We start from the raw sequence: 12,200 nt of genomic DNA, 5'->3' as shown, positions 1-12,200 counted from the left end.
ATGGTGGTTGCCAATAAAAATAAATTGAAAGAGCTGCATTCTGAAGCAAACTTTGTATCTTATTTTGCAAAAACTGAACACCTGATATTCAACATTCCTGGATTAATAAGAAATAATCTGTTCAAGACTGATGAACGTAATTCAACTCGCTCGACTGACGTGAGGCTGAAAATGACAAAGCTCTCTTCAGCTCTCTTCCTGAACGAAAACAGTGACTCAGTTCACTTCTCAAGTGCAGCAGTTTTTGTTGGAGGCATCGTAACGGTTACTGTCTCTGTGCTGGTTTTACACCACTGACAGCATGACAGAGTCCATTTATCAATCCAGTCTCCAGAGGAACATCTGTCACATAAATACCTGTAGAGAAAACAGCACAAACATTTATGGGGACCCCCACCTGTCATTCAGTCTGTAAATACAATAACTGGGAAGCAAAGGATGCACATGCATGTGTGTGTGTGTACTGCCAATAAATACACAACTGTCTGTACTAGATGTGCCATAAAGACGTTAACTTGCTGAGTTGCATGCTCATAAAAACTGTCGATTCTATTTGTACTTTTATTGAAAAACAATTTGTATTTACAATATGAAGGCAAGCTGCAACTAGATTTTAGAATTAAAGGCCTAGCATTCATTAAAGGAATGCATACTGCCTGCTGTCTACCACCCCAGAGTATTAGACTGATCATCTTATGTTCATTGTAGCGGTCTTGATCAAACAATGAAAATAATATTATGTGCAATCTCATTCCAAGATGTTGTTTGCCTTTTAGCTGCTCCCTTCTGCAGGGCTCACTACAGCAAGTGAACACACATAAAAGATTTGGCTAATGTTTTACGCTGGATGCCGTTCCTGAATTAGCACGAGCTCAAACCTACAGCCTCAGGATCACAAAACTGTGGCGCTGACCACTGAGCCACCACAGCTCCTTGTGTAAATTACTTTCAGCTACTGCAACAGCAACTTTAGCTCAACATCTGTTAAACTGACTAATAGCCTTGGCTGATGTCGATTAGCTGTGAAGGAGGATTGAGAAAATGAAACAAGAAAAAAGTAGCAACTGAATTTTAAAATAGTGGACAGTTTTTCAGGTAGTTGAAAAATCAGGTCATGGGATGATAAAAACCAGCTCCAGTTGTTCACGTTAGGAAACGTGTTGGTAAATGGCTCTCTAAAGGAAAATTGTAAAGTGATTTGTCTGCTTGTCAATAAATAAATAAATCATGCATTATTTGGACCACTGGCTTATATAAAAAAATAGAGAAATTGCATTTCCTGTGAAAACGTAGTGTGAATGCTTATTGCTGAAGAACTTGCTAAAAAACCCAGCTGAAATGAGCTAAAACATGTTGAAATGTAGCTGAAATGGAAGAACAAGTCTAAGTTGGCATAAGAAAGCAGAAAGAACACACATTTGGGGAATTAGGTTTAAATGAGCAGAAATGAGAAAAAGGTTAAGAAATTAGCAAAAAAAAAAAAGTTAAAACTAGCAAAAAAAAAAAGGTGAAAGAAACTGAAAAGGCAGAAAAAAGCTTAAACTACCAGAAGGAAGTAGAAGAAGCTGACATGAGCTAAAAATGTGGAATTAGCTGAAAAAGCTAAATTTAGCACAAAAACAGCTATTCAGTTGCTGAAGTAGCAGAAAAAGTTGGAACTTCCAGAAATAAGTCAAAAGAAACATAAGCTGAAATTAGCAGAAATACCAGTAAGTTATTTAGGCTGAAAGTAGCAGAAATTACCACAAAAACCTTGAATTTATCTGAAAATAGCTGAAATTAGCTAAAAGATGCTAAAAAAAAAGTTTGCTGAAAATGTAAAACAAGCTTAAATTTGCAGAAGTAAAGAGAGCACAATTTTGCACAATTAGGCTGAAAGAAGCAGAAATGAGCACAAAAAGTGGCAATTATATGGAAAAAGCTGAAAATGGCAAAAAACTGCCAAAAAGTAGCTTACAAAGTAGAAAGAAGTTTAAATTATCAGAAAAAAGTGAAGCGAGAACATTTTTGCTGAATTAGGTTGAAAAAAGTTTAAACAAGTACAAAAAAATGTGGAATTAGCTGAGAAAACTAAAATTAGCAGAAAAACAGCTAAATAGTAGCGGAAATAGCAGAAAATGCTGAAACTTGCAGAAATAATGTAAAAGGAGTATAATAAGCTGAAATTAGCAGAAATATGTTAGAAGAAGCACAAAAATGTTGTAGTTAGCAGAAAGAATCTGAAAAGAGCACAAAACAGCTGGAAAAACCCCAGCTGAAATTAGCTGAAAGTAGCTGAAAAACGTTTAAAATTTGCAGAAGGAAGCTGAACCAGAACAAAACATGAAAGGAGCAGTAAATGTTGTAAACAGATCTAAATATTTGAAGGATGTAAAATGAGCTCAATTCATTTCCTGTGACCAAGAAAAGTGGCAGCAAAGGCTAAATATTTCAAAAAGCTAAAGTTGCACCAATACCAAAAATTATATCAGGATTGTCCTGAAAGAGTTGAACATTTAGAAATATGATTTGTTGAAATAACACAAAAATTGTAGAATGAGAAAGATGCCAAAAAATGTATGAAAGAAAAATGGATCACAATAGTGTGAATACTTCATAAACATTCACACAATAAAAAAAAAAAAGAAGTTATTTTGGGGTTTTGTTCATGCACTGGAATCTGCACCTCTGTTCACGGTTATTCCTAGCTGTGCATTAATTGATAGCATAATAAATTTTGGTGGGTAAGCAAACATGGCAGCTGGATAGTCTATGTGGTGTAGTTAAAATAAGTCATCAGGCAGGAGCTCATCATAATGAAGAGCATGTCAACCAGAGTAATTGTGTAGTTTTGCACAACAGTGGAGCTCTATGGCTCAGATGAATAAGCCATATTAATCACTGGCTACACAGACAGTACTTAGTGGGATCAATTCTCTGCTGGTTTTAGAGACTCTCGGGGATTAGTTGACAGGGGAAAAAAAGCACCTAACCAGAATAATTTCCCAAAGAGCTGCACTCTGGGAGGAACAAAGAAGACAGCGTAGCGGTGTAAAGGATACAGTAAAGGGGATTTGTGGTAGGATGATAAAATGAAAACATTATGTTCATAAACTAGGAGGCAAACATTGATACATGATAACTGCCAGCTTCCTAATGTTTTCCTTCACCATTTTAAATCAATACCACCCCAGATTAGGAACTGTTATGGACTTTTTCATGGTATCGCTTTTATGGAACACACTGACAGGTTGACAGGCTCCATCATTCAATATCCTGTGAAGGAACGGCACAATACTCATGGTGTTTTTCTGAAGGGAAACACTGGCTGTATAAACTAAACTTGCTGCTGATGTATTGTTGCCCGTTATTGTTGCGAGACTTTTGTGTAAAAACAGGAAAAATACTGAGAAGCAATGCATCTTTTCCACTCAATGCATAAAAAAATAAATAAATAAATAAATAAACCCAGATCTTTGTCCTTAAAGGAAATTGTGTAATGTAGTAAAAAAAATATAGCAAAGTAAAGATATGAAAGAGAAGAACGTTGAGGACAAACTAATTTCTTCATAATCCCCTGGTCTCTGTGCTCCCAGCCTCCTCTCCAACCTCCAGTTACAAAAGAGAAGGAACGCCTTGCTTTTCTTCAACTCGGAAAAACACGGGCCCCTACATCAGGACTCAATTTGGTTTGGTAATGAGACCACGCTTGTGCATTTCCCCATGCAGACAGCCCAATCTTCAACTGCCTGCGCACACGGGCTCTTTCTTTTTTTTTTATTATTAGCAGGAAAGCTCTGAGGAAATAGACTGGTAAAAATGTTGCCTTTTCTCATTTGGGTGAAACTTAGAACACACCTTTTCTAAATGACCTTGAGAAGTTTCTCAGATCTGAGGACAAGGATGCTTTTAGTAGCTCTTAATCATTCTTAGTAGAGGGAGAGATTTGGCTGACCCCTAATCAAGGCGCCACAACCGCCCCTCTAGTTTGAGGATTCTCCCTTTGCATTTTAATGGTGCAACTATTCACAGCGCGGGGCTTTGTGGATTTGTGACTTTCTTGCACACGATGTTACCTCGGGGAGGCCTGTAGTGGCTGCTGCCACAGCATATGTAATATTTTCATCTTCACAGTATGCTAGTTTGCTTCCTCCAGAGAACCCCACTGATGTTTTGTGTTTTTTCAATCAGCTGCAAACAAATATATTGTAGCTGCTAATTTTAGGCTTCCATTCAGGGGAGACTAACACAACACAACGCAGCACCACAGGCTTCAATCAAGAAGTGAAAATGAGCTCATAGTTACTACAAGTGACCAAAAGTACACGGTGCCAAAACATGATTTTCAAACCATGTTTACTATGAAGGCTCTCAAACACCCTGAAAAGACCCCAAACACACAACTCCTTTTGTCATGATCGTCAGAGGTTTGGGTGAGGGTTGTGTCTGTTTGCTTACTTTACGTTTTAGTCCTATTTTTTAATTTATTTTTACTAAATTAAGTTTTGTTTTCTGGTTCTATTAAATATCCGCTTAGTTTTCTTTTTTTTTTTTAGAGAGAGAATTGAGGCCAAACATGCCTTCCAAAGTTTTAAACAAAGATCTCATGTGACCTGCGTCATGGCAGCATGACGGCTCAGTGGTTAGCACTGCCGTCTCACAGCAAGAAAGTCCTGGGTTCAATCCCCGATTGGACCTGGGGTCTTTCTGTGTGGAGTTTTCATGTTCTTCTCGTGCTTGTGTGGATTTTCTCCGGGTACTCCGGTTTCCTCCCATAGTTCAAAAACATGCATGTTAGGCTGCCTTCAGGCCCAGACCTCTCTTGCAAAATAAATCTGTGATCTCAATGGGATTTGCCTGGTTAAATAAAGGTTAATACATCTGTTCGAGCTTGGCATTTGCATTGAGAATGACTCTCAGCTACATATTGTAGCTCAGTGTGTGACTGAGTTCCAGCAACAACAAAAAAAATCTGTGGCAGGTAACAGAAGACAAGCCAAACATAAGGAAGCTCAAAATAAAATAGCAAAGTATAAACAATTAGAAAGAAAAAAACAGCAAACTACAAACACAAAATCCCAGGATCATGACAATGTTTTTGACCAAACCTTTACCATAATCAACATTAACTGTTTAATGATTTTCATCTATTTTTTTTAAAACAAAAGTATATATTTTTTTCATTTGTGAACATAGAACAACATAAAAGTTAAAACAATATAACAATCCCCTCCACCCCTTCCTTCCCACCCCGGATCAGTCAAACACACATATACAAAGTCCTTCCAATTGCACAAAATTAGCCTCCTGGCCAAAACAAAGCCAAAGGCGATCACATCCTTCTCGCATTTGCTGAAGGATGCATCCCCAGGGACCACCCCAAACAGTGCGATGAGTGGTGATGGGTGTACAGTTTTACTACATATTTCAGAGAAAGTGTCAAATATAGATTGCCAAAAAGTCTGCAGTTTGGGACAGGTCCAGAATGGATACAGGAGTATAGCTGGAGTTTGTTTGCAGTGATTGCATGCTGGGTCCAGGTCTGCCTTGATCTTGGACAGTTTGTTTTTGGACCAGTGCAGCCTGTGCACTATCTTGAATTGAATTACAGCATGTCACAGACAGACTGAAGAAGAATCAATGTTCTTAATGATCCTTTTCCAGATTGAGTCTGATGTGGGTTCCTCCATGTCTGCTTCCCATTTTAGTTTAAGGGAGTCCAAGCTGGACTCATAGTATGAACTGAGCAGTGTATATAGTTTTCTAAGTACCCCCTTGGTATCAAACCTGCACTCCAAAATCTTAGCCACAAAATGTTTAGAGGGGTACAAAGGAAAACAATCAGAGTTAGGTTTCACAAAATGTCAGCTGTAAATATCTAAAAAATTGTGACTTGTGAATATTAAGGGATTTTCATCTATTTTGATGGTCGCAACATGACAATGAGTTGAAGAGATGTGGTCGTTAAGATTTTAAGATAAGTGATTAAAAAACTGAGGCTGCCTCCTATGAACTATCCAATATTATTAGTCTACACCAAATATAATAAATTGTAATAATCTCTTGCCTTTTCTTTTGAAACTCAAGCCCCAGTAAGTCCACCACCTCCATAATATCCATCACTCATCCAGAACACATCCAAAGGGATTAAACCCTGTCTGATTTGCACACACTTCTACCAGACAGACTTTCCTATTTGTGCAAAGAGGATTGGACTTACATAGTCATCGTAAGATTCGTGTGTGACTGCTAGCAGTGGGGGCCTGTATCCGGCATTCGCTGCTGCCCCCCTGGCCCTGGGAGCTTTTGTGTCCCTTGTCAGAGCGGTTGTGGGGAGTTTGCTGTGTGTTGCTGTTGCTGTCCCCCGAGGCGCTGCAGCACTCCTTCCACCACCTCTGTGCCCTCTGGTACAAAAAAAGAGAACAAGCATGACATCAGTTGTAAATCTTGCCCTATGGCATTTTTTTCTCATAAGTTGCTGTTATTTTAGTGGAAAAGTGGAAATAGGACTTTAAATAAATTTTTTAAACTCTTCGTTTTTGTGTATTTGCAGTCTGCTTCAGTTAATGGTTGTCAAGGCAGTAATGTTTTTGCCCACGTCTGTGGCGTAAAAAACAACCACCAATAAACATATTTTAAATAAACTCAAAGAATAACCACTGGATGTAGATATACAACTGGTTTCCTTTTTAAGTCAAGCAAATTCAAGATGGTTGACACGGCTCTGCAACACAAAAATGGCTATAGCTGAGCCAATTTTACATTTATTAAGCATGATGTTCTCATATCCAAGAGTCATTCTCAGTACATACCGTGAAGACTGATTGCATAAGATCAGATTTTAAAATTTTACCTTTAACTCTTAGTCAAGAACCTGGTTTTTGGATTCAAAATTCAGCCAGACAACAAGAGCATTTAAAAACAATTTTATTGTTTTGCAGCTGCTGGTGGGAGTCTGGATCCATTTGTGGGAACAAGTCTTCTCAGGCAGGTGAGGTGGGAACCACCTGTCCAAGCTTGAAGAGAAGACGTCACCGCAACCGGTGGGAGAGCCACTGCAGGGCAATCTCAGGTCGAGGTCCGAAAGGCAAAACAGGGGTCAAGCACGGGGAGTCAGAGGTCCAAAAACAAATCCAAATGTCAATCAGTAATCCAATATCAGAAGGGGTAGTTGCTACCAGGGTCAGAAGTGCAGAACAAACCAGATGAGGAGCAGACACAGCGGTAAATCCAAAAGACGAGGCGTGAGATCGAATCCAAAAAGCAAGGCATGAGGTTGAGATGAGAACATCAGGCATGAACACGAACAAGTGGATGGATATCTAATACCATGAAGGGTACGATAATCTGGCAGAGACTTGGCGTGGATGGGACACTTGCATAGAGCGTGCGGCAGGTGTAAGGCATGAGTGTTGATTAGCGGCGGGGAAGTGGGCGTGGCAGGTGGCAGAGAATGGTGATCATGACACTATTACTGTGAACTCTGTTTGTTAGCAAAATATCTCATGAACCACTACATGGATTTTAGTACATTTCCCAGAAAGTAATGATTGAATGTACATTTACATTTACATCAGCTAATTGATCTTAGCTAAGCCAAAAATAATTATAAAGTAGCATATTTTACAGATACTGAGCTTCAACCTGGTATGGTAGCAGTTAAGAGTCAGCCCCAACACGTATCTCATGTCCTAACACGTCTTATGAGAGCTTGCACATAGTTAGTTACCAGATTTGACCAAAACATCTAAATCTCCATCACTTCTCTTGCATGAAATGTGGGGGGATGCCTTTAATTTAAAAATTGCTTTTAGGTGAAATGAAATAAATCCACAGAGGAAAAATTTGATGTGGGGACTAACAAGGGTTTCTTTCTGCTCTGTAAAGCAGCTCGTCTGATGCACCAAGGTTGTCTGTATATAACTTAGCAGTTCAATATCTGTTTGCCTAAGAATACACGCTCCAGGCTACAGACACCAGGTATAGAAAGTAATCCCGCATGCAGCAGCAAAGAGGCCGCAGGGCATGTGAGGTATTGTTTCCTTTATGAAAGTGTGACTGTCCAGCAGCTGACCACAGGGCCGCTGCAGCAAGGGATGGAGCACTGTTACGATTATAGGACACCCTTTTTCCTGTCTGCCACATCCTTCTGCAGGTAGCAACCCATTGTCGACCAAAAATACAAACACTCGCAGGAGAATTTCTGGTGCATATTTTTCATGGAGCTTTATAAAAATTGCTTTTCGTTACAGCACGGGGAGAAAAATCGAAGTAAGGAAGTGGTGGTGATGTAAAATTGAGAGCGACCCGTGCTACTGCTGGATTTAGCTCATCTACAACACGCTGCTTGAATTAGGCCGGGCTGTCAAGGCACAATGTCCCTGCGTTCTCCTGAGGGACTGCCACGGCTCAGGTAGATTACGGACAATTCGCTTTAAAGGCGTTTCACACACGCGGCTGAATATGTGGCTAAGTCAGTCAAATGTTCATTTTCTGGTCCTGCCTGGATTCCCAAATCTCATTAGAGTCTTACAAAGAGAAAAAAAAAAGACTTGCAAGGAAAGAATAAAAAACTTTTTTTAAAAACTACTTTTTAATATAAATCCCTAAAATGAAACTGAAAAATGTGATATTGTAACATGAATGTGGGAATTTGTATTATTTTCTTATTATAAATTTAATATATAAAAAAATTATTATTTGAGGATTTGACTGACATTTTGTTTCTCAAAAATCTTTAATATGAAAAAACAAAAAAAGTTTGAGTTGCCTAAACTTAATTCACTGGAAGTTGCTCTGTACCTTGTGGATATTGTGGTTGCTGCTCGGGGGCTCCTCCCCTGCGCACTCCTCCCTCGGCTCGACTCATCGGAGCCGTTCAACAAGGACAACTCTCTCAGCTGCTCTTGTCTGATCTCATCATTGTAGTCCTATGGAGATAAAATATATGCATTATGTACTGGAAAAAAATTAAATAAAAATCGCCCTCTTTCTGCAACAGATGGTGTCAACAGAAACATTCAAATACAAAAATCTTGGCAGACAGGAAACAACATTGTTGAGTCCTGAAGACTTTATTAGTAAAAGCCCACCTGTTTTTTGTTTTTGTTTGTTTGTTTGTGTGTGCGTTACTAAAATATCCCATAAAACACTGGCCAATTTTTAAAATTAAACTTTTCGAAGGTAATCATTAAATATCCATCTACAACTAATTAACCTTTGGAGTAAATCCACAGGCTATAATTCAGTCTGTTTTACATATAATGAGCTAAAATTTAATATGGTAGAGGCTCCGAGTGATTTTCAACACATCTTCTCACCGTGGGGGAGTGGTGGTGCAGAGGTTAGAAGGCGAGCCTGTTATCGGAAGGTTGCCGGTTCAACTCCCCCGACCGACACCATCAAAATGCGAGTGGGAAAGGTGAAACCTCCACTCTCATTTGCTCCACTCTGGGCCCTTGAGCAAGACCCTCAACCCCCACCATCTGCTCCCCCAGGTGCTCTAGATAGCAGCTCTCTGCTCCACACAGAGGGCTCTGGTAGCTCGGTGGTCTGTGGTTCCATCAAGAAGGGCATCTGGTGTAAAAACAATTGCCAAGTCTTTGTGCAAGTAAGTTTGCTGTGGTGACCCCTGAGGCAGGGAGCAGACGAAAAAAGAAAAAAAATACAATAAAAGATTCTGAACATGATGTCTTCCAACATTGCACAACAATATTTTTGCCAGTTTTTTGAGTTGGACTCAGGAATGCAGATACAAGGAGCTAGAGTATAAAAAAAACCCTGGAACTTTATTAAAAGGCTGATATGGCAGCAACAAGAAAATAAAGAGGTTACACAGACAAGGCATGAAGAACACACAATGCCAGACTGAAGGAAAAGTGAAAAGCTGAGGGACTGTATGAGCAGGGGCTGATGAGAAGAGTGGAGACACAAATGACAACTGGTAACAGGTGAAAGTGGGCGGGGCAGGAGCTGAGGAGCAGAAACTGTCTGAGGAGATGGCACAGGAGACACTGGGAAAACACTGAAACACATAAAGTACAATAAAAGGAGATAAAATCTAAAATAACAAACGGCAGCAGAAATCGTTTTAATCAAAAGGCAGATCCTGACCATTTTCAAGGTTTGACCAAAGTTGTTCCTTTTATCATGAAAGGTGATGGGTGATATGCATTCCTTTGAAGAATACTAGACCTTTAATTAGGTTATGACGTACAAGTTTAGAAGGAATCATTTTTACTGTGGACAAGTAAAGCATGTTCTAAAAACAAGTTTGCCAAACCACTTAAAAATTCAAGAACATAAATCACATTGGAGAGAAGATAATTTATTAATAATTTTACAATCTGCATGCTGAGATTAATAATAATAATTTAAAAAAGTGTTCTTCATTTTGGAACATCAACAACAACAACAAAACACTAAGTAATAACTAAAATGCCAAATGATAAATCGAATCAATTAAATAAACACTAGATTCTGATAAATAGCTTGTTACGTTTATCAACTTTGGAGAATTTTGTTATCTTGTGTTCCTGAACTGTTGGTGTTAACCCGCTATCAAATATGATGCGGATCATTCCAGAGCAGATAAGAAAGTGGACAAAGAGGATCCATTATCTCGTCACATCTGGCAGGTAAACAGATTTATTCCCCAGAAACATTTAAACATGACCCAGAACATTTGCGGAGGCAGAATCTCTCTCTCTCTCTCTCTCTCTCTCTCTCTCTCTCTCCCATCCCCCCGCTGGTGGTGGCAGGGGGATGGGGAGATATGAAAGCGTGAAAACTTTTGATGTGCTGCTAATTTAATACAGGTCACAGCTAGATATTTTATTCACTCTTGCAATTAGTTTAAGTTCTTATTATATCAGAACCATTTGTCTTCTCTCTAAGGCAGGTGTATAAATTACATTGAGCTTCACTAAACTCTACCAATTACATGTGACTTGTTTCAAATGTAAAAATTACACTGAAATCAGATTAAACAAAAGACGTAGCAAAAAGTGCTTAGATTTTTCTTTTTAAAGGGAAAAATCATTGGAAAGCAATCCCTGGATCTACAACTGATCAACTTTTAGAGTCAACCCACAGTTAGTTGACATTAGTCACAACAAAAAATGGCTAAACTCATTCAATTGAACAACTATTGAGCTAATATTTGGTGTGGTGGTAACTGAGAGTCATCCTCAACACTTACTATGAGTGCTAACAGATCATGCAATTTCTCAGGAGATTGTGCATTTAGAGCAGGGGTGGGCAACATTTTTTTTTCAGTGGGTCAAATCAAAATATTGAAAGCAATCAAATGTCCTCATAGCGAATTAGAAAATATTTTTTCTTTAAAAAATACATCCTAGGAGACTTTTTGCCAGGCTTTTTCTCCTTGTAGCGTAATTAGCATGCTTGATAAAAAATGTCTCCCCAATAATCTTTAGGATGTAAGACTGCAAACTTTATCTCATGGAAATATTTTGTTAGCTTATTATGCAAAATATAAAAATTAAATTACAACATAAAAAATAAGCCAGCTAAAATGATGTTTTTTAACCCAAATATTTTTAATGTACTTGTCCAAAGATGCTTAATTTAGATTTCCTTGAATAAATGCAGATTTTCACCAATTTATCTAAAAGTTGTTTTCAATTACGGATACTGGGGGCCGGATAGAGATTGTTCAGGGGCCACTTTTGGCCCTCGGACCATATGTTGCCCACGTCTGATTTAGAAGGTTTGACTAAAATGGCTAATTCTGTCCCTTTTCATCATGAGATGACTTTAGTTGAAAACTTTAAAAGCCATTAAAGATGAAGGACAATATGCCTTCAAGGAATGCTACACCTTTAATTGTATGTTTTGTGTTTGCTATGCACGAACTGATGAACAGCTTCCAGGGTTTCACAACTTTGTGTCATGAAAGAAAGAAAACAGAAGAAGTAAAGCTCCAGAACATTAGTTAAGCTACACATGTGCTCGTCTTATTAATGCACCACCCGGGCTGTGCAGGGCGCCGTGTTGCTCTGAAGGGGACTGGCAGAGCTCTTAATTGGGAAGCTGGCAGCTCATTCAAAGGACAACAAACCAGCCAGGACTTGTCAAAGTTGACTGTTGACAGAGGTGTTCGTATGAGTATACAGAGATAAAGCCCTCCTGAAGCTTCTCAGGGCAGACTGTTTGTTCGCTGAGATTAATTCTCACTATGCATGACCTTGTTCGCTCCC

The 12,200-nt window shown here is 38.9% G+C and overlaps 1 protein-coding gene across 1 annotated transcript in view; it reads right to left on the bottom strand.

Annotated features, from left to right (window-relative positions):
- Positions 1-6,199: 6,199 nt before the first annotated feature.
- The window catches only part of khdrbs2 (KH domain containing, RNA binding, signal transduction associated 2), a gene marked incomplete at its 3' end in the record, with an annotated part of 50,635 nt that continues 44,634 nt past the window's right edge, over positions 6,200-12,200 (bottom strand). Inside the window, 2 exon segments of the mRNA XM_037693841.1 lie at positions 6,200-6,383; positions 8,782-8,909. Of these exon segments, the coding sequence (XP_037549769.1) occupies positions 6,200-6,383; positions 8,782-8,909 (312 nt within the window).

Source organism: Nematolebias whitei, chromosome 1, assembly GCF_014905685.2.
Source record: "Nematolebias whitei isolate Nwh7 chromosome 1, NemWhi1, whole genome shotgun sequence".
NCBI lineage: Eukaryota > Metazoa > Chordata > Actinopteri > Cyprinodontiformes > Rivulidae > Nematolebias > Nematolebias whitei.
This window is presented reverse-complemented; position numbering and strand designations above follow the sequence as displayed.